The sequence below is a fragment of the Malus domestica genome, chromosome 09, assembly GCF_042453785.1.
Source record: "Malus domestica chromosome 09, GDT2T_hap1".
Taxonomy (NCBI): Eukaryota; Viridiplantae; Streptophyta; class Magnoliopsida; order Rosales; family Rosaceae; genus Malus; species Malus domestica.
This window is the reverse complement of record NC_091669.1, coordinates 4,386,037-4,409,399: the sequence shown is the minus strand read 5'-3', so window position 1 is coordinate 4,409,399 and position 23,363 is coordinate 4,386,037. Positions and strand designations below refer to the sequence as shown.

The 23,363-nt window shown below is 35.3% G+C and overlaps 4 protein-coding genes across 4 annotated transcripts; 2 read left to right on the top strand and 2 right to left on the bottom strand.

Annotated features, from left to right (window-relative positions):
* Positions 1–548: 548 nt before the first annotated feature.
* Positions 549–2,893, bottom strand: LOC103442841 (uncharacterized). The gene is made up of 3 exons (XM_070804671.1): positions 2,754–2,893; positions 1,361–2,314; positions 549–1,070 (listed from the first exon to the last, which is right to left on the bottom strand). The coding sequence occupies exons 2-3, from the start codon at positions 2,254–2,256 to the stop codon at positions 881–883; spliced, it is 1,086 nt and encodes a 361-aa protein (XP_070660772.1). The 5' UTR covers positions 2,257–2,314; positions 2,754–2,893; the 3' UTR covers positions 549–880.
* Positions 2,894–3,222: 329 nt separating this feature from the next.
* LOC103442427 (protein CHLORORESPIRATORY REDUCTION 7, chloroplastic) lies at positions 3,223–4,609 on the top strand. The gene is made up of 3 exons (XM_008381210.4): positions 3,223–3,456; positions 3,708–3,832; positions 4,070–4,609. The coding sequence occupies exons 1-3, from the start codon at positions 3,393–3,395 to the stop codon at positions 4,340–4,342; spliced, it is 462 nt and encodes a 153-aa protein (XP_008379432.3). The 5' UTR covers positions 3,223–3,392; the 3' UTR covers positions 4,343–4,609.
* Positions 4,610–4,904: 295 nt separating this feature from the next.
* On the bottom strand, positions 4,905–5,886 carry LOC103442428 (uncharacterized). The gene is made up of 3 exons (XM_008381212.4): positions 5,516–5,886; positions 5,241–5,356; positions 4,905–5,141 (listed from the first exon to the last, which is right to left on the bottom strand). The coding sequence occupies exons 1-3, from the start codon at positions 5,701–5,703 to the stop codon at positions 5,077–5,079; spliced, it is 369 nt and encodes a 122-aa protein (XP_008379434.2). The 5' UTR covers positions 5,704–5,886; the 3' UTR covers positions 4,905–5,076.
* Positions 5,887–16,449: 10,563 nt separating this feature from the next.
* LOC103421517 (serine carboxypeptidase-like 25) lies at positions 16,450–21,448 on the top strand. Its single transcript, XM_008359557.4, has 8 exons — positions 16,450–16,893; positions 18,238–18,441; positions 19,413–19,588; positions 19,875–20,159; positions 20,259–20,389; positions 20,511–20,606; positions 20,729–20,834; positions 20,951–21,448. Exons 1-8 carry the CDS (start codon positions 16,611–16,613, stop codon positions 21,095–21,097), a joined length of 1,428 nt encoding a protein of 475 aa, XP_008357779.3. The 5' UTR covers positions 16,450–16,610; the 3' UTR covers positions 21,098–21,448.
* Positions 21,449–23,363: the final 1,915 nt, after the last annotated feature.

Sequence of the window (23,363 nt, the reverse complement as noted above, 5' to 3'; positions counted from 1 at the left end):
TCAGCATCCAGACAGGTTGCTTTTTAGATGTTTTGTCACGTACCTAAAGTTCCGAAACAGAAAGTTCACACCTCCACCTCATAAGAAAAAGCCAACTTAGATGTTGAAATTTGAACATGTAGTAATCCTGACGTAGGAGTGACGTTCTTTAACTTGCACAATAAACACTTAGTAGTATCACACACCGTCACGTATTGTTATTAGAGCATAAGCTATAACATAGTTGTACGACAATAGTAATATTTCATGGACCTGACCGAATTGCATCCTTGCGGGGTATACGTAAATGTTGGTCATGTGATGAAAAAACACTTGATAATACCAATATGGTTACGTTTGTTGTCAATCTTACTCCAATCTAGTCAATTTTTTCTATATTGCCCATGTGCATTGGTGAAATGTCATTTTAAGGAACTGAAACTTATTTGGCCCTAGAACTAAGATCAAAATGACTATTTTATCTCTGTAAGTGATTGCGTGCACGAAAAAAATTTAGGGAGTACAATTAAAATTTCACCACATAGACATCAAATCAAAGAAAAATTAGATGCGTTTTAAGCAAAAGTATATATAAATAGTAGTGTTAAGTGAAAAACCAACTGCTCTATGTACATGATATAGATCTATCTACATCATTTTTCAATCTACCGTTAAACATCATATAGTATAGATCTCTATGCACATCAACTTTCACTTTTTCATCGCTCTCTTGGTTTCTTCTTTTTCTGTGGCTTCTCTTCAACCCAAACCCTAGTTGGAGTTCCAAATCTAACCCCTAGTGGAACTCCACCAATTGGACAAGCCTTGAGATTCTTTGAAACTTGGGTAGGAAGCAACTTTGAAATCCAAAGCATCAGACTACCTATGAAGGCTTTTTAGATCAACGGCGGGCGGTGCAACAACAGAAACACGAAAACCAACTAGTTGTTTGAGTTGTGGCTGCCTTTAGGGGTGTTTCTTGGGCCTCAGTCCCTACTTGCTTATGCATCTCCTGCTGTGCATGCGCTGACTGTAGCTTTCCTGAGTTTATTTCTGCAGGGATATTTCTTTCAACCTCATGATTTTCCAACCTGAAAAACACTTACTGTTATCAGTTCAAAGCGTACTGACAAGTTATTAATACAAATCTGTCATTTAATAAAGAATGGACGTCTTGCATTAAGAATTGCTGTTGTGCAAGAATCATATGCGGTAAATTTCCTGAAAATTTGGATGATATGTTTTGATTAAATTTGAGAGGGACTGCCTTCCCTTTCAGAAGGCTCAATTTGCAATATTTCAAGTATTCTATTCCTGCATTGCAGAGTGAACAAATACCAGATAATCCTATCTGCATGGAAATGAAATTAATAATGCTTACACTGGAAACTGGAATGACTTGGTGCTGTTATTGCTCCCATCAGATTGGTATGAAGCAGCAGAATTCCGAATTTCTCCGATAAGAGGCACCTTTTCCTTTTTTACGGCTTTTGCATTTGCAGATTCATCTGGTCCTTCTGTTTCTTCTACTGATTCCGTTTCCACATTTTCCCTCATGCTTTCAACCTTATATTCCACATTTGCACTCTCATTTTCTTCGATTTTCGCCTCCATGTTCGGAGCCCTGTTTTCAACCTTCTCTTTCCCCACATTGTGAATCTTTATTTCAATAGTTTCTACCTCAGTAACTGTGGGAAGTGGAGTTGGAATGTAGATGTATTCATCATGCCTCGTCAGTTCACCGGATTTATAAAGCTCTCCGGATTTGTAAAGCTCTCCGGACTTATTCAGCAAAGCGAATTGATCTCTCGAGAAGCTGTTGTTCCCCACATGAAGACTAAACAATGATTCATTTGAAGCAACACTCCAATCCATGCCTGCTGGCGGTTTACTGGCGAAAATATTCGATGGGATTCGACTCGGGTCATAACCTGCAGGCCTTCCCATCATCTGAAACGGAGAGGATTGCGCAGATGATCCGCTTTGCATGCTCCCAGGCAGACTCGGAGAAGAATAACCCTCTGGTAATGATAGAGCCCCCTGAGACTCCTGGTCTGGTCGTGTCCTTGTTACGCAGGGATTGTTGCCATCTTTTTTGTCATTGACAAATGATTCCAGCGATGAACGTGGAGATGACGATGATGATGATGATGGTGATGATGGTGATGATTTCGAGGATGATGGGAAGCTTGAATTTCGGCGGTAATTAACCGCATCGCTTTCAAAATTCACCCTTAGATGCTTATTACCACATTCATCCCTATATGCATCATCCATGAGTTTATAATTTGCAACAGTTGATTATCTTCAAAGCCTGTCTCTAATTGATATTTAACTGCATGGTATGAACAATATCAACAATAATGAACTATTTATACACAATATGACAACAAAAATGAAAGAACAAAAATCTGGTCAGTTGCTGGCTTTTATGCAAACACGTTGAGGGCTAAATGCAACATTTCAATAATCATCACAAGCATACTTTCACGTATGGTAGCACTTTAAACATCCTAATCATATGTAGGCTAAGTCAGTTGTCAGGGTAGTATGCATGCCTTGTGCAATCAAGTTTGAATCCTTCTCGCCATAAATAAAAGTAAATTATAGAAGAAGAATAAACATCACAATCATAGACTTTCACAAAAATCTTTCAAAATTTCAAGCAAAACCCTAATCTTAATCTGAATCATGCATAAAGGTTAATCACAAATCAAACCCTAAGAGATGCATATCTTTGACTCTGGAAACTGGGTTTTGAGCAACAAACTTACCACGAAATGGAAACCCAAAATAATCAACACACGTAAATAAAAGGTCGTTACTTGAATCTTCGAAAACCCTTTTCGATATCGAACCTTTAAATCAAATCAAACCCAGAAGATCTTTAAGATAAAAGCTGAATACCCTTAAAAATCACAGTTATAGTGATCCAAAAGATGGTACAATTTGGGGCTTGGAAATAAAGGAGCTAAAATGAGTGGCAAAGGAGACAACCTCGGAGGGTTCCTTACTTTGTTATTGTGAAACAAAAGTAACAAACCGATCAGATGGAAGGTCTTCTGTTGCCAATTTTACTAACTGACTAACTGACTGGAACTCTTGTGAACCAAAAAGATAAAGTGACAAACTAACCGGTTCACGCGGGAAAGATAAGAAGAGGGTCTAGAAGTTGGCCCCACTTGTGAGGCCCATTTGATATCATGGGCTTACTTGGCTTGGCCCATTTTGAAGTCCAAGTGAAATTGTCTGAGGGAGGGAGGGGTAGAATTGCAAATACAATGGAATATGAGGTTGACAAGTTTAGACTACCAGAGGCTGAGTTTTAACATGTTATCTGCAAAATCTTGTTTTGATTCACATGCCTGTGGATTTGGAATTTTAGTACCAAGAAGCTGAAATTTGCAGGAAAAATGGTTTCAATGGAAGGAGCTTTGAAGAAACAGTTGTTCCATGGTGGATTTCTGACCCTTAACTGTAAGCTCTACTCTTTTTTATATCTAGACCTTCTAAAACTATAAGTATATATATTTTAGAAAATAATGCCCTATCACCGGCGACGTTATTAATGTATATGTGATAAGAAACACAGACGCATAGTTGTATATAACCGGTAAAACCTAGCAATCTTTTCCAAGAATTGAGTCGATTACACAATTTGCATTTACTACTTTATGTTCTTGAGCATTTAGCATATTTTAACATCACTAACAGCATTATAATTGCAGGCAAAGAAGGTACAAAGTGCCAGATTCGAGCTCCGTTGATGCAGTTAGTGGCAACAGGAAAAGATGATATTAGTATTCATCTTAATCTGTTTAAAACAAGGAGTGTGCAAAGAGACGCAGTCAAGGTAATATTAGTATTCATGTACCTTTAAAAGAATAGCGTATTCATGTACACATGAAGTTCGGAATCAAAACCTTTACTTCGTCAGCAAACCTAGGCGTAGTCATGTTGGCTAGAGTGGATACTCCCTTCCCGTAGTTAAGATTCAGTTAAAATAGAATACCGCTTGAATCAATGAGGATGAGTTTTTACTTCGGCATGAAATCCTAGTTTGAAAATTTTCGTTGCAACTTTTGGACAGGTTTGTGCAGTGAGGAGGAGAAGGATATACCATAATAGTGAAACTTATGTGTTACTGGAGCCGGGAGAGGATGAGAAGTTTGTTTCAGAGGATGAGCTGAGGGACAAGTTAAAAGGTTGGCTGGAGAACTGGCCAGCCAAGAAACTTCCTCCTGACCTTGCAAGATTCGAAAGCATCGACGATGCCGTTTCTTATCTAGTGAGGTCTGTTTGTGAACTTGAAATTCATGGAGATGTAGGTTCAGTCCAGTGGTACGAAGTTCGAATGGAGTGAGAAAATCATTCAAGCCTTTGAAGATTAAAAGTTTTTCTTTTGGCTCAAGGAATTGAGAGTATGATTATATTTACTGAGATTAGTAGTTGGTAAAGCATAATCACAAATTGTAACAGCTACACCCTTGGGGATAGTTTTGTTTTGTAACATCCTACCAGAGCATATACGTGTTCTCACGTCATCTAGAACACGTGTTAGGCTCGAGAGATTAAGAAGACATGTTGAAACTATTTTCACATTGAAGACTAAAGAGATATTTTCACATTATGTGTCTTGCTTAACGGCCATACGAGTTCTTATGCCACCCAACAAAAATTGAGCACGTGTTAGGCTAAAGAGACATGTTGAGAGTATCCCACATTGAAGATAAAAGTCTTACATAAAGTGCATAAACGATCTTGTAGAAGATACACAGTGTCAATTGGTTTTGAGTCGGAAGCTCGAATTCTAACAGAAATAAGGCATATGGTTTCAATTAGAACAAGGGCAAGTACAAAATCATTGACACAAGTTTTTTGGTACAATCAAACACGAGTGAGTGTGAGTGAGCATGAGGAGGATATGTTGAAAAATCTTATTATTCATTCACCAGAAACACAACTGTTTCCAAAATGCACACTGATAAAATCACATACAACCATCAACTTCCACCGAGCCTTAAACAGTGGAAGTTGAAACAAACAGATAAAAAAAGCTGTTGGAAAAAGTCCCAAAAGTGCTTTTCCTCATAGCCTTCAATTATCGCACCCAAACTTTAATTCAGCAGTTGGACCACATCCCACACCTTCAATTCCTGAATCTGATGCAGTGACCCCAAAAAAAAAACCCAATTGAATTTTCTGCATCACGATTATTAATAATGTTCATGCAGTGATATAATATGTATGTATGTATGTACCTTGAGGAGGTTTGGGTAGATTTATGCTAGGTGGCAAGAGGGCACCACCCTTTCTGTTTCTGGCAAGAAGGCCTTGTGTTACAGGGGACATTATCATATCGGTTGGGCTAGTATACCTACAAAATTTTAAAAAGTACATCATACATAAATCATAAATCTCATGTATAGGTTGTCTAATCAAGAACAGACCGCATCAATATCGACATATTATCGATAATATATATATGTGCACGTGCTATAATTTTATATGTCAATATGAATAGAAGATTTAATACCTTTCTGGGAACTTAAATGCCTTGGGGACCTTAAGGCGATCCGGCGTAGTGATTTTGCGTAAATCGTTGCCGGAGTTTTGAGAATTTTCATCCTTGTGTTGAAGCGGAGGCGGTGGCGTTATGCACTCGGAAAATGTTTTCTCTGGCTGAGTCGGCCTCATAGGAGGCACTTCTGCTATGTTTTCCATAGTGTGATTCGTGAGAGAGAAGATTGAACTGAAAACCTTAATAAATTCAGAAGGATTTTAAACACTGAGAGGAAGTGTGGAAATTTGATGTGATAGGTTACCGTTTGGAATGAGGAATATAAAAAAATTTAACGGTCGAATTTCGGCTTTGTCAGGATTAGGTTTTGGTCGAATTTGAGATTCAAAATAAAGTTAGAAGGAAATTAGTATTTGGGGTGGAGGCCCAACATCTAACGTTCAAATTAATACCCAAATTGATGTAGTTTTACCCATTCAGAATATAACTGCAAACAAATCATCTTTCATACCATGTAAGAGTACAAGAAGGAAAAAAAAATGAAAATAGCTTAAAAACTTTGAGTTTTAACGATAATGACAAAATAAAAGGTAAAGTGAATAGTACAAAATTGACTTTTTAGTGTAAAAATGTGGTTTTTCGTTAAAGTGAAAACTGCCGGGAGTTTTTCGTTAAAGTTAAAAAAAAAAAAAACAAACATTTTTATAAGAGTATTTTGGAATACGGATAATAGCTCTCTACATAGTATGGTAATCGCGGATTCTTACTAAGGACATGTACTAACTATGAGGTTTAATTGTATTTAAAAAAAAAGATGAAAAAAGAACTTTTTGTAAAGAATAAAATATAGGGAGTTTTAACGAAAAACCCGCAGTACTGTTCACTTTAACGAAAAACTATATTTTTACATTAAAAAGTCAAATTTGGTATTATTCACTTTATCCTTTATTTTGTCCTTATCGTTAAAACTCAAAGTTTTCAAGTCATTTTCACTAGTTTTCCTTAAAATATATTGATGACAATGAACGGTTAATTTGTTCGTTCAAAGATAATGATTGCAAAAGTTCATCCAAATTGAGATTATTGTTGTGAACATTTCATTGTTTATGGATAACACTATATCCATAGAGTATTGTACTCAAGTGAATAATTAGTATAGTATTAACTAATTGTTAAGACTTTGATACAGTACATCAGCAAGTTAGAAAAACATGTCATGTAGAGTTTGCAAACCAACCCATTGGGTTGTTAATGTTTAGCTATTAATATTTGTTTAATTTGATAGCACCATAATATAGAGGTGAGATTAGAATTGATGGTGATGATGATGTAAGGTAAAAGCAAATTAAATGGGTCTTAATGGGTACTCATTAATCACCCAACAAGTTGATTTGCCAAGTGTTGACAATGAATCATACATTGATAGGAAAAATGATCTTGCATGGGCTTATATGTAAATTGAGTTAGTTCTACTCTCCAAATTTCCATTTAATTTTAAGATAAAACCTTAACTTATTTTAATATCATATTAATACAATTAATACAACTACATAGCTTGGCAACTGACGGCATCTTTTCTACATGATCCCTGGATCCGTGAATCGAGTGTTGGATATATGTCAACAATCCGCAATAAAATACAAATGCTAATAATAAATATATTCCAGAGACTCAACAAGATGAAATATTAATTAAGCAGAGTAACAAAAGATCGAGGCTTGCGTACCGCAATGTCCTTGAAACAGAAATTTCGCCCCTACTCAGTGCTTGTAGTTCTACGGACGTCTGCTTCACCAGGATTCAACGATCTAAGTCAGAAATTCCAGCACTGGAAAATTGACTTCTGGTAAATATTAATGTGGTTCTCTTAGAAAAAATGTTTATGATTGCAGGAGAAGATTTATGATTTTTTCTATGTTATAAATGCCATACAGATGAATGTATATATAATGCGATTATACCTGTTCGCAATAGGTATAAGGAAGGGATGCATCTGTTGGGAGACATCTGCTGAAAAAGGTGTTTTTGTTTTTGCGTTTTCACACTTCAGACTTCATCTGAAAAGATGAGTCTGTTGGTAAAAATAATTAATTAATTTAAATTCGAAATTAAAATAATTAATTTAATTATTAGAGCCCAAGAGGCCTGAGGCCCAAGGCCCATATTTTGACAATTAAATATATATTAATTATAATTAATTATATATTAATTAGTACACCCCAAAGCCCAACCCCAAGGGTGAGCCCAATTTTAGTCTCTAGACCTATTACTCAAATCACTTTCTATAAAGGACAAAGCCTTATAAAGTGATAAAATCTTTTGGGAATGGCCAATGTGGGATAAAGAAATTTCTACTCAAACTACTCAAATTTCCAACAATACCCCACATTTGAGTTGAAATTTCATTCAAACTCCAACAATTACCCCACATTTGAATGCAAATGTAAATGCAAATGGATGACTAGGCTGCCTAAAACTGAGAGAGAATAGGCATGATATGCATCGGGTGAAGTGTCTTTTGGACTTGAACTTGCCCTAGTGAAAACATATCGGGTTTACTTGGTGACGCAGTGGATGTGGAAGATCTTGAACTGTTCACCGCAGTAGTAAACTGAGACAATATACTACACACATATCATGTCTGCCACACGTCAATTCATTCAGTTGTGTTCATTTCGGCCCTGAACAGATCCCGGATTTCGTAGGAGCTTTAGAGAATTTAGCCATGTTAATTCTCATAAATGTGGCCCCATTTACTCCTATATAGGTGACATTAATTAAGAATAGTCTGCCATATTCCTTTTGATAACAAGATATTAATGTCATTAAATGTATAAAACCCCTCAAACATCAACAGACAACACACATTTTATCATAAGAATGGGTAAGTTGCGTGTTCAACTTTTGAATCAAACTCAACCAGTTTGCCTATTGAACCTAGACCATGGGATCTCCAATCAGCTAGGTTAGGTTTCCGCCCAGTTCGATTCATTAAATTGGCTTGAGACCCATTCCCCTCGATGTAAATAATATTTGCTCTCTTGGTAGGCCTTTTGTCAAAGGATCAGCTATATTTTCCTTTGACTTCACATAATCAATGGATATTATTCCATTGGAGAGCAACTTCTTAAGAGTATTATGTTAACGCCTGATGTGACGTGACTTCTCATTGTATACATGACTTTTGGCCCTTGATTGCTCCAGAAATTTTTTGAGTCACTCGGCTTCTTCGCAAGCCAAGTCTAAAGCTATAAACTCGAACTCCATGGTGGACCGAGCTATACATTTCTGTTTAGAAGATTTCCAAGATATTGCTGCACCTCCTAAGGTAAAAACATATCCACTTGTCGACTTGGATTCTGTAGTGTCAGAAATCCAATTGGTATCACTGAAGCCTTCTACAACAGGTGGATAATTTATGTAGTGTAATCCGTAGTCAAGTGTATTTTTCAAATACCTTAACACTCTTACTAAAGCATCCCAATGCTCTTCCACCGGATTACTTGTATATCTACTAAGCCTACTTACTGCATAAGCTAAGTCGGGCCTAGTTGAATTCATCAAGTACATTAGACTTCCAATTACTTGAGAATATTCAAGTTGAGATTTGGCATCGCCTTTATTTTTCTCCAACTTGCATCCAGCATCAAAAGGAGTTGCAGCAAGTTTGCAGTCAAATTGACCAAACCTTCGTAATATTTTTTCTGCATAATGGGATTGTGTAAGGACATATCCTTCACTATTTCTCTTAATTTGAATTCCTAAAATGACATCGGCTTGACCTAAGTCTTTCATGTCAAAACTTGAATTCAACATTTTCTTTGTTTTGTTTTTACATCTTTATTGCTTCCCATTATGAGCATATCATCCACATACAAGCAGACAATAACACAAGTTTTATCATTACTCTTAATGTAGACACATTTATCAGATTCATTTATTTTGAACCCATGTGTCAACAAAGTATGATCAAATTTCTCGTGCCATTGTTTTGGTGCTTGTTTAAATCCATATAATGACTTAACTAATTCGCACACTTTGCTTTCTTGTCCTTTAAGCACAAACCCTTCAGGTTGTTCTATATATATTTCTTCATCTAGTTCTTCATTTAAAAATGTTGTTTTTACATCCATTTGATGTATATCAAAGTTGTATACAGCCGCAATCGCTATTAACGTCCGAATTGACGTTATGCGAGAAACTAAAGAATAGGTGTCGAAATAATCCAACCCTTCTTTTTGGCGATAACCTTTGGCTACTAAACGTGTCTTGAACTTATCAATGATTCCATCCGCCTTAAGTTTCTTCTTGAAAATCCATTTATGACCAATTGGTTTACTATCGGGAGGTAAATCAACCAATTCCCATGTGTTATTTTCCTTAATAGATTCCATTTCACTTTTAATTGCTTTCTTCCATAAAGGAGCCTCAGAAGAAGACATTGCTTCTTTAAAAGTTCTAGGGTCATTCTCAGACAAGAAAGCAATAAAATATGGTCCAAAGTTTTTAGAAACTTTGATTCTTTTTCCTCTTCTTGGTTCCACATCATTTCCTCATTTCCTTGGACACCAGAAGAAGAGGCTTCATCATGACTATGATCATGAACCCTCTTTGTATTAGAACCAGATTCAATTTCTTTGTAAGGGAATATATCCTCAAAGAATTCTGCATCCGCTGATTCTAATATAGTGTTGACATGTATGTCAGAAATCGAAGATTTTACAACAAGGAACCTATAAGCAACACTATTATTTGACTGCACCCCAAGGCCCATCTTTTGAAAATTAAATATATATTAATTATATATTAATTACCAATTAATTAGTACACCCCAAAGCTCAATCTCAAGGGTGAGCCCAATTTTAATCTCCATGCCTATTACTCCAATCACTTTCTATAAAGGACAAAGCCTTATAAAGTGATAAAATCTTTTGGGAATGGCTAATGTGAGACAAAGAAATTTCTACTCAAACTACTCAAATTTCCAACATCGAGTTGGTCTTTTAGGCTTATAGCACATTACCAAAGCAGCAGGGGACCCAAATTAAATCATCCTAATTCATTAATCATTATACATCTTCTTTCTTGGTCAATAATCATTATACATCTTCAACTAGAAGCAAAGCTACTAATCAAGTCAAGCTCACCATCTTGCTGCAATTTGCATTCCCTCATTTGACCTGTGACCAACTGCAAAATCATATACTTTTTTAGTGGGATGATTCCTTTCAACGAAACATACACGTTTGCCTGATTTATATACGTAGATATGGTTATTTTCTTCTCACACTTGGCAGCTTGATATGTTATTTCATCTCTTAATTAATGAAGTTCGACCTTGACCACAAGCTCAATTGACCTAAACCCGGATACCATGGCCACAATCCTGGATAATTATGCCTCCAAATCTAATTGCACAACTCATTATGAGCCAATTCGTGAAAAACAACTTGTATCGCGAACGTGTTCACTGCCACGTTTCAATTCAATAATGCAATGTTATGCGGAAAGAAATTTACACACGACATTGTATTATTGTACTAAAATGCCACGGGACGATAAATATATGGTCCTATAATAAGTCCTTCTCCAATTTGTGAGCCGAGTTGAATTAGGGTTTAAAGGTCACGAGATTTGGATATGTCAATGTATTTACAATAAGATCCGAACGTAACGATGCTATATATATATATATATCTTTGAACATGTAAAATAAACACACTTTCTTATATAGAATCCACCTCCATTAGATTGCGTATTAAATAGTTTTATTGCAATATAACATTTAAATATATATATATATATATATATATATATATTTTTTTTTTTTTTTTTTTTTTTTTTGAGTCAAAAATTTTTCTGTGGCACCATTTGACCTATCTGTACTGTATATCATAGTTTGTGTGGATGAGGTTAATTATTGTTGTAAAAGCACATCATCCATCACATAGCTAGCCTCCTGCGCAGTTTTTGAGTCATGATAGGTAGGTTCCTTGCGGAGTAGAGTTGACAAGATTACTTAAGTTGACTAACCCAGCCTTCGAACCCTACGCGGACCATGCAGTAATCCTGCAAAACCATCCATATCATCATTGGAAAAGAAAAAAAAAAGGATCGATCGATCTAAACCTAGCTGGCTGTTTGTCTATATGATGGTTCAGTCAAAACTTAATTGCAAAGCATGATTATAATATGATATTATAAAGTACACCTTAAAATATTATGACATTATGTAAAGCAAATTCCATTTCGCATTAATGATGATGAGTCTTCTATTGGAGATTTCAAGTTCAAGATAACGTCCCTGCAAAATGATTTATATTTGGAAGCTTTTTGAGTTTCAGACCTCAACAGGGCCGATCCTAAGAATTTAGGTGATATAAGCAAGCTTTTCAAGTGAAACCTAGAATAAACAAGGGTGTTCAGAATTTGGTATTTGTTTGGGGAAGGCGACAAAGGCCAAAGGGTTTGGCCATTTAGGGTTTGGTGTTTGGCTGTTTGGGGAGTGCGACAAAAGAAGTAAACAAGTTTGTTTTTCAAGACAACGTAACATGTTTGAATCGCTTGACATTTCCCGTGTAAGACAAGTTTATTGTAGTTTATTCAATTAATTGTATAATATAATTAAATTTTACAAATATTGGGCCCAACAGCTCATTCCAATGAAATACTGTATTTAAACAAAAATTCAATGACTGTAATCCTTTTATTTTATAACATTAGGTTATATATATGTAATAATACCCCTCCTAGGTGGGGGCCCTAGGCAGTCTGCCTACTCAGGCTACTCTCTAGGGTGGTCCTGGATATCTCATGAAGTGTATAAAAACAAAGTGAAAACAATTATTGTGTTTTGTCCAGTTTAATATAATAACATATATATTGTTAGAGGAGGAATGGCTAAATGGATAAAGTATATATTTGTTATTTTAATTAACCGTATATATAGTAGCCATAAACCCAATTGTCCTCAGTAGTCAGACTGGATTAGCACTCCGTGGATGGAACGAAATCTGAGCTGCTATAGCTGATGAGTGGTATGATGCAACATGCATTTGTTTTTTGTTTTCAGTTTTCTGGACATCAAAGTTATGCTACGGTTCAAAAATTGCTGTAGATAAGCCAGCACTCGCTAGCTGCAGCATCGATTAATGGAGACCAGTGATGCAAGCTTTTGGATCACACAGTGTACGTGTGATCATGCAGTTGCAGGCTCACAACCACCATTCAGACCCACGCATCTATAATACACACACACATATATAGGATAGATTTTTTAGTGTGACCGTCGCATGAGATGGTACATCACGTGTTCTTATATAAATGGTGGGTTATGTGTGTTAAAAGGTTAATAACTTAAAAATTAAAATCTTCCACCACTTGCATAAAAACACATGGTGTACCATCCGTGTTCTCCTCACAACTAAAAATTTCTCTTGTATCAGTGGGACCCCTCCAAACTGAATCTGGTACCTTTAATCCCACTCCTTCAGATGATCAGATCCCCTCACACAGACTCAAAGAGATACGAACCTTCTGAGTGGATGAATGTGAGAAGCAATAGATTGCATGTTATGATTTTAACTGCACTGTTTTCATAGGCTAGGAAAAAGAAAAGTTACTGCAACATATATTGGAGGAAAACGATCTAGGGTTTCCCAAAACCCTAATTAGTAATTACCCTAGTTTTTATTCGAAGGAAACTAAATAAAATCGAGAGGGTACCCCAAAAACCCTAATACGAGCATTTCAAGGTTTCTGCAGGTTGATTGTTGAGAGAGAGAGAGAGAGAGAGAGAGAGAGAGAGAGGGTAGCATTGACTACCGCTGAAAGTGACTCAACTCTATAAGTTTGCTTCATCGCTGCTCGTTTGAAGGGACCTTCAATATCTCCCACTTCCAAGTTCCAACTACTTTCTGATTTGCACTCTGCTCTCTACTAAATGTCATAAATACCATCATTATTTTCACCTTCTCCTCGGTCATCTACGCCTACTCTACTCTACTATCGATTTACTGACATACATATATTTACTATTTAACATGCACGTATATTATACAATGTATACAACTATATATACTAGTACTAGTACTACTATACCAGCTAGCTAGTTTGCTATGGCTCTACATAACAAACTATGCATGTACAATAATGTATTTTAATGATCAAATCGTCTATCTTTTATGTCTTATGTCAAGGATGATGTCTACCAAAAATCATCAAAATTCGAAACCATATGATCGTTGGACTGAATTTAGTGTTTCTTTGTAGAACCGTATTCGTCAATTTTCTTAACTCTAAATGAATATCTTAATGATTTTGGATTTGTCTAATATTTTACAAAGATGATATGTGAACGATGCATTCAAATATGTACAACTCGGATCGTTGAAACACACTACGAAGTTGACCCTACAAAATGAGTGTCAAAGGCGCATGTTCCTGATCCTAAACCCTATATATGTTAAAAAAAAAAAATTTAGAAAGGTTGTTTTAATAAGACATCTTTCACACTAAGTAACATTTGCGTGACATCGGATGAGACCAAAATACAAAAGAATCTCATACTGTTTGTACGAGTATGCCCTACAAATAACGTGGACATGAACCCGTGGTGTACCTAACAGAGTTGTTCTCATTTTTCATTTTCTTAGAGGACGAAAAGGAAAGGCATGCAGCATATATCGCAAATCTTGGCAAATAAAATTGGAAATTTCAAGCACCGAATCTTCTAAAGTCTTTGTCAACCTTACCAAAAGGGATCTGCACAATATATACAAGTACAAACAAATTAAGCACATAAATACAGTGAATATTAAGATATGGAAAAAGAAATATTTGATGAAAGCTAAGGGCATAAATATAATGATTGTGGAGATAGAGATGTTGGAGTTTATGATGATTATGAACGACAGTGCTAAATTTGGCTAAATACAAAATAGTGGAGGGGGTTGAAGGTCGTGTTGTATTCTCAAGCTTTGGAAGGCAATGCCAAGCCAAAACAGCTGCTATCATCATCCTCATGGCCACACACACCATGCTGTTTTTAGATTTCAATGAAACCCTCCCTCGCGTGCACGTAAAGAGAGCTTATGGGAAAAAGCTTAGGCCCCTCCCCAGCATATAATATACATACTTTCTGAAGATTTTCCGGAAAATGAAGTTTTTTATTCGTCACATAATATATGATGTAGATAAGTTTTTTAGTTAAAACAGTATTTGAAATTGGCATAACTCTTTATTTTGTCCTTGAGATTTAAAATTTGGTCATTGAGATTGTCCACCGTAAATCATTTTAGTCATTCCGTGAAAATCTCCATTAAACTGAGGGTATTTTTGTCAAATCAACTCCTCTGTACTTTAACTGGTGGTTTCTTCAATTTAATTGAGATTTCATCATAGAATGACCAAAATAATTGACAGTGAACAATCTCATAGACCACTTCTATTGATTTTAAATCTTAATTAGGAATCGAAGTGAGAAGTTATACTAATTTTAGAGATTATTTTGGCCAAAAAGCCTAGATATTATAGTCTGTTACTATATAGGTCTAATATTAGACAAGAGCCCTTTCATACTGTGTGTAAATTTTACAGAGTGAAAGATTGTTAATCGTTGATGTTTATGTGTCAATGACAATAGTAGTGGAACTCGCCAACAAGTATTAGAAAGTAGTTTCATTTTCGAAGCATATTCATAAAATTATCTTGAAATTCATAATACTAAGTTAACTAGCAGTTTCAACGGTTGTAGAATGGACTGGTCGATTCTCTAGTAGTAAGATTCAACTTTGGTTTGAAGATCGAATAAGTAGTATGCCTATGCTTCAACGAAGTCAATTTATTTCTAAGAAGTAGCTTTTTAACATAATTCACGTGTATGTACTGCTGAATATATGGCCAAAAATCCAAATAACTAATAATTCAATAGCTAAAAATCACAGCGCATACTCGCTAAATAACCCTAGCAGTTTAGCTGCCATTTTTATGGCGTGCTCACCCCAAGCTAACCTCCAAATTCCAATGAACAATAATTGCCGGAGGCCGCAACATGAAGTGCCAAACTAATAATCTAGCTATCACATTAAATATTCCCCAACCGCCTTATAATTCGACGTATTATTATATGAAAATTGTTGAAGATACTTTCTTAAAATGAGATTCTTTATGATTATTTGTTATCACACAGTTTAACGTTAATTTTCGTGTCATTTTAAGATGTCTTCTTAACACTTCTCTTATATTTTTAATTGAATTTAAAAAAAATCTGATCAGAATGAACCCATATTAAATGTTATCCAAACTACAAAACACTCAAAAGAAAAAGAAAATGGAGAAAATCAATTAAAAAGCTTTAAAAAATGAAAAAAGAAGAAGTAAACTTAGGTAGGCTAGTCAAAGTCGTCTCTCGTGTGGTATATGAATACAAGAGGAATTAATGGAGGATTAAAGGGACTGTTTTATGGGCATGCGAAAACCATGTGATCCCATGCATTCCTCCCTATAATAATTAAGACAAGATTAAGACACCAACCGTTAGCATTTAGCAATAGAAAAAACAAAGAATTTATGTTGGGGCCAGTTTGTAAGGGCACCCCCTCTCATTCCCCATAATCCTCCGTTAATCAATAATTACTTGCCAAGAACATCTGGTTTTGACTAGAATTTGGAGAAACTTTTTGTGTATACTCGGAACACTATCGCATCGTATTATTATTTCACATGATATAATATAGGCAGACGATATGGTTATGTGTTTATATTGTATAGTGTATATTAATAAGAAACAAATACAGGAGTGCTATAGTTTGAAGTGAAACAATACCATCATGTGACAATGTTTTTGTATACATCTAAAAACTACATCAAAATATAGGTTTTTATAAGGGTATAAATGTCTTTTCGTAAGAGTGCTTGCCCTAGATAACACTCCAATTCCATTAGGTTCCATGTTCATTATTTTACTCTCCTATTTAATCCATACTGAATTGCAGTCTTACTTCCCACCATATACACACACTAGGAGGAGTGCTATATACTACAATATATATATATATTTTTTTTCTCTGCTAGTTTAGCTTAGCAGCTCCTCCTCCTCCTCCTTCTGGCCATGGTTACCATGGACAAAACGCAGATCCTAATCTCCGTTTTGATTCTTGGGCTGTTTAGTTCTGCAAAGTGCAGCAGCCATGGAAGTGGAGTAGGAAGAGTTGTAAACAAAGAAGAAGAAGCCGACAGGATTGTGGGACTACCTGGACAACCCAAGGTTTCGTTTCAGCAGTTTTCAGGATACGTGACAGTAAATCAACATGTTGGGAGATCCCTCTTTTACTGGCTCACTGAGGCTGCCGACGATCCCTTGTCAAAGCCGCTTGTTGTTTGGCTCAATGGAGGTAATTCTAAACCACTTATCTTCAATATGTGTTTAGGGTTTACATCTATAGTTGCGATTAATTCTAAAGTTCGAGACAATATCAACGTTGATTAGCAGTGTCAGTTGGCTGCCTCGGAAATCTTTTCAATATCTACTGACTGTTATATTGCTCAATTAATATATGTGGTTCATATTTTGCCACATTTCTACTGTTGGTAGGTTAACTTATCCATATTTTTCTTCGTTTATTATTGGAGCTGGATTTAAACTTGGGATCTTTTCTAGCATTGTGAATGATAAATATCAATACACCAATAACTAGTTGGTTAACTTATTTATGCTTTAATTGGACAGGGAAATTTGGTTGTCGACATGTAATTATATGTATATGTAAAAAAATTTATGAACATGCTTAGATTGCAAGTAAATATTTTGTTTGGTTTTTATATGCATTAATCGGCCATGAACTTCTTTTTTATTTAGTTTCCTTTTTTTTTTTATTTAGCTTCAATTTTTTATACACATGAGGAACAAAAAGAAAAGAAAATTAGTAAAATATGGGATAAAAATATAGGAATCCATAACTACCACTGCATATATCATGACCTACCCATGGCCAAGAATGATGGCCTAACTACCACTGCATATATCAGAAACATACTCATACACAACCTTCTACCATTTCAAGTTCCAATAGACATAAGAAGGGACTCTCATTGGAGAGATTCTATCATCACGTGACAAAAGAAATAAATCAGAAAGAGAATATATTCCAGTTACACCCAAAATTTTGCCGAAGTTAAAATTATAAACTTGAATTGCATGGATAGTGCTGACAACGAGTCGTTAATGCTATGAGAGCAACCAAAAACAAACTTCAATTATTAAGCCATAGCCAATTGCAGTTGTGTTTGCTACCTTTTCAGTATCTACTGGGGCATCATTAATATGTACTTGCACACACATGAATAGTTAATTAAGCTTACCAAGCTTAATTAGATCCACCAAAGGACAAAGCCTATCATATGATTTTGGAACAAAATTCTTGGGTGCTGCGAGTGTTTTAACCGTTATCTTAATTTTTGTATTTTAAACGACAATCTAACTGTTAAAATACCCATAATACTGGGAAATTCAAAGCACTCAATAAAGTCCCATTTTGGAATAAGGTTTGGAAGTTTTTAGTAAAATAAAGTCATCATTCTGCACTCTTCCTTAAAATCATAGGATGTAAACCAAAGTTAAATGATGCGATATTTTTTATGTCTCACAGTTCTTAATCAATAAGATATATATTTATAACATATACATAGTTCCTTCACTATTTTCTAACTGAGAATATTTTGATGATTGCATAAATTAGGTCCCGGCTGCTCTTCTGTGGCATATGGTGCATCGGAAGAGATAGGACCATTTAGAATAAACAAGAGTGCTTCAGGACTAAACTTGAACAAGTTCTCATGGAACACAGTTGCCAATCTCTTGTTCTTGGAAACTCCAGCCGGGGTCGGCTTCTCCTACAGCAACCGCTCCTCCGATCTCTTTGACACCGGTGATGCCCGCACTGGTAATTATCGTTAATGATTTATGCACATCTGCAAGTGCATCAGTTTGTGATTAACTTTTAAGCACCGAGTGCTTATGATTGTTCTTTGAGTAGGAGGTACTAGGGCCATACTTATGTCGATCACGACTAGCTAACCAACTTATTAATTATAGTAAATGATTTATGGAAAGAGTCAACAACTACTGCTCCAAAATTAACACGTGGAATGCTGTTCAATTATTGCTTCTTCTTTTTTCATATAAATTGCCTTGATGAATTAAGATGAGAACCAATTTTTCCTACTTGCGACGAGTTTGATGGATCTTTATTTTTGCATGCCCCCTTTCAGTATTGTTGTCTATATATGCGGCATACTAATTTGGTGGGGTTGCTATAGACACTCTAAGAAACCATTTGAGTCTCAATCAGTCATTTCTAGTAAAAACAGTACAAAATAAGCGAGTGCATAATGATTGTTTTTTTTTTTATTGCTAGCTAGTTGCGGTTTAATTTTGCTCACCACCCTCGAGTGATTGTAATGCTCATCATTCTATTTATCATTTTTGAATAAGTTAATTTTTGAGATTTTTGTCTATCAAATACACAGATCTCAAAATTTAAACGTATCTAATGATGATAAATAATATGATGAGGATTACCACTTGAGGGTGGTGAGCAAAAATATTCCCGACTAGTTAATAGCAACTCCCATTGATCATCTCTACTCAATTAATATATACATATATATTTCATTCGGCATGGTTTACTTATTGGCTAATCAGAGACGTCCAAATTTTTATATCAAATTTTGTAAAACAAATGATGTGTTTGTTGATGATTAGATTATTATTTAAGTATTGATTAACATGTTTATTTCCTATCGGTGACACATCATTTGATTTGCATAGCATTACCCTTATTTATTTTCATTTGTGTTCGGATTGGAATTAGGGTATGCGAAACTGATTAATGGGGTGTTAATTATATTTCAGCAAAGGACTCATTGCAATTCATAATCCGATGGCTGGATCGATTCCCACGATACAAGGGCAGAGAAGTATATCTCACAGGCGAGAGCTATGCAGGACATTATGTTCCTCAGCTAGCCAAAGCAATTTTGACCTACAATTCACAGTCCAAACACCCAATCAATCTTAAAGGAATAATGGTATACATCAAATTTAATTCACCTCTAATCCACTTAACATTCACTTATAGCTTATATATTTGACTAACGTTACTCTATTATACGAACGTGTGAACACATTAATTAACAGTTCATAAAGCTATACAGTATGAAATATACGAGAAAACCCTTTGAGATCCACGACTTAAAAAAGTTTTCTGTGATCGATCATTCGCGGTTGTACCATAGAATTTTCCATGTTGTAGATGTATACTGTCGAATTTACTAGTCAATCTACCTCAGATTAATTAGTTAACGCAAAATGCAGGTGGGTAATGCAGTGACAGACAACTACTACGATAACCTAGGGACAGTGACATACTGGTGGAGCCATGCAATGATCTCCGATAAAACCTACAAACAACTGATCAACACATGCGATTTTAGGAGGCAGAAGAATTCAGATCAATGTGAGTCGTTGTATAGCTACGCCATGGATAAAGAGTTTGGAAACATAGACCAGTATAACATTTACGCACCACCCTGCAACAACTCCGATGGAAGCACAAGAACTTCTACAAGGCAGACTGCTATGCATTTGCCTCATCGACCGGTATAAATAATACAAATATTTCGTCATGTATCTTCGATTCTTTGCACATTAATAAGAATGTACTTACAAATCTTTCCGTTTTTTACTTTTGTTCTCAAGATGTTCCGGCAAATATCCGGCTATGATCCTTGTACGGAGAAATATGCTGAACTTTATTACAACAGGCCAGATGTACAGAAAGCACTCCATGCCAACATAACCAAAATTCCTTATAAGTGGACTGCTTGCAGGTGATCAATGCAACTCCAACATTTTTATTTTTCATTTCTTTTCCAGGTGGAGGGAGTGCTTACGTTTATCTTAGTTAACAGCTGATTAATTTGTGTAATTATTTGATGATATAAATTGCAGTGAGGTTTTAAATCGAAACTGGAACGACACAGATGTATCGGTTCTTCCTATTTACAGGGATATGATAGCTGCTGGTTTAAGGATTTGGGTTTTCAGGTATATTACTTAACCTCTATAATTACTGTTTTATTTATTATCAAACTCTTTCCTCGTATGATATTAATTCATGATTATAACTTACTGAACTGATGCATATATGTATATACGTATATATATAGTGGAGATGTGGACTCAGTGGTGCCAGTCACAGCCACTAGATATTCCCTTGCACATCTCAAATTAGCTACCAAAATTCCATGGTACCCCTGGTATACTAAGAAGCAGGTCAGTAAAATATTAATCTGGTATTGTAAAATTGAGTAACGATAGATAACTATATAACTATATAACTATAACTATATATATATATATATATAATTTCTGGTGCATATGCTGTGAAGGTGGGAGGGTGGACAGAGGTATACGAAGGGCTGACATTTGCAACAGTGAGAGGAGCAGGTCATGAAGTTCCACTTTTCAAGCCAAGAGCAGCTCTTGAGCTTTTCAGATCATTTATTCAAGGGAGGCCTCTTCCCAAATCCTCATGAAAATTGAAAAAAAAATAAAATAAAAGATAAATATAAAGACATGAAAAGGAAAAAACTATTCCTTGTCAATTCTAATACCAATTGGTCTTCTGAAATTTTATTGTCCTCCCAGCTTGACAAGAAAATGTTCCACTAGTGTTGAGAAACAAGTAGAGAGAAATGAGAGTATGATTATGTTTTAGGATAGGCATATGGGTTGAAATATGAAAAAGGTGTAGTTTGTAATTTGTGGTTGTTTGCTTCCCACCATCTAGTGTGACTTTTGGTAGACCCCAGTGTAAAACTCCATTGATGGGGGTGTTTGATTCTTATTCAAAGTGTCAAGTGATGATTCAAATATTCAGACAACAATATGCTTTGTTCAAAATCCGACCTCGGAGTCTAAATCTACAATGCTTGAACCGTGTTGCTGGATTCCCCGTTGTTGTGTTGTTCTTGGATGCTTTCTTCCATTACATTATAGGTAACCTTATAAAGCATAAGTAATGAAAATTATTTAAATCGAAGCGACTGCCGATTCCCATTTGCATGTAAAATTGGACCGGAAACTCGAGGGGGAAGCATTCGCTGGTAACTAAAGCGCCACTCCTTGGCGTTGATTGAATCCAATCCTTAAGTCCGGAAACGAAACAAAGTTCGTTCCCTTCATTTATACTAGCATATGGGCACACACAAAGTGTGTGAGATTTTTTTTTTTTTTTTTTTTATTGAAATAGAAGGAGAGAGGAAGAAAGTGATAGAGAATGTGGGAAATGGGAAATTTTTTTTTTCTTTTAATTAGAGATATGTTAGGATTATATGTAGGTGAGGCTTTGAAAAAAAAAAACACAGCAAAATTTGGTTGTGTGAAATTACATTTCTGCCCCATATTTCTTATTTATGTTATGTTTTAATTAGAGGGTTAAACTGGTAATTTTATAAGATTTTGGTTGACAATGAGTATTTTATTAATTAATAGAGATTAGGAGAATGCTAGGGAGATCAAAATTTTAAACCAAATTTGAAATTATCTTTTTTTTTTTTTAAAGGAGGGACAATTTGTGGCAAGTCACGATTATTCACTATTTCAGGGCCCAAAGAGGCTATGAGGAATTTTACCAAGTGCATGTGGCCACAGTCAAGCAGACTCACCAGCTCGGAGCATTGAACTCGGAACCTCCCGCATTTTTTTGTTTATTGGGGAGCCACAGTCTGCGCTCTTACCACTGGGTCACATGTTGTGGTTAATTGTAATTATCTATAGGTTTAATTAAATAGTTGCTTTTCTTGTTAAAATTTTGGGTTTTCTTCGGGGAGATGGGGATTCTAAAAACTTGGCCCTTTTCCAACTAGCTGTATGCTAATTAAATTAACATATCTTGCATCTGCAGCACATTATCACAACCAATATTTAATGTGATGTTGCAGTGAACTATAGAGCTGCTAGACTCACTCAGTGTGCCATTCACATTATAATCCAACCAACCATAAAAAAGTTGAAAAAAAAAATATTAAAATGTTAGTTTTAAACCCACTATTTCCTAAAATAATATTTAATATGCTACTTCTCCACCCACTATTATTTCTAAAAAAATTGAAATGCTATTTCCCCAACAACGAAATCTCCTTCGACGATAATCTACTAGTAAATGAATGACCTTTAAAATGCTCTGTTGATGTGTGATTGTTGATAGGGAATTTACCACACATGCAATTGGGTTAAAAAACTCCTATAATACTTGCAAAGAATGACAAGGATATTGTAGTATAAATGGTTCTCGCAAGGTCGTTCTCCAGATGGATTATTAAACAATTCAAAACAAACCAAATTCCAATTAATTATTGTAAAACAGAAATTTGAGATGATTGATTTTTATGACCTAATTTAATAAAACGAATTTAATTAATAAAAATAAAACAATCTGCATTATTAAAGTTGAAAGAAAAAGAAACAGTTTTTAAAATACAAATTTATAAAAGCACTAGGGTTCCGTCATCACCTAGCAATCCTATGCATTTTTACCAATTACTTATGATTCACACATGCCATTTTGAAGGTTAGGTTTTCCTAATATATATCCTACTTGGAACCTCCAACATGAATATATATCTAACATGCAATCCGTCCGGATGTTCGACCAAATATGAACATGAAAGACTCATTAAGTTTTATGAAAACTCTTTGAAAAACCATGCAACCCTTAAGACGTGGTGTTCATCTTAAGTGAAATTACAATTAACGTCAATTTCAGGGAACCTTCCGACCAAAATTGTATCAAATTACATT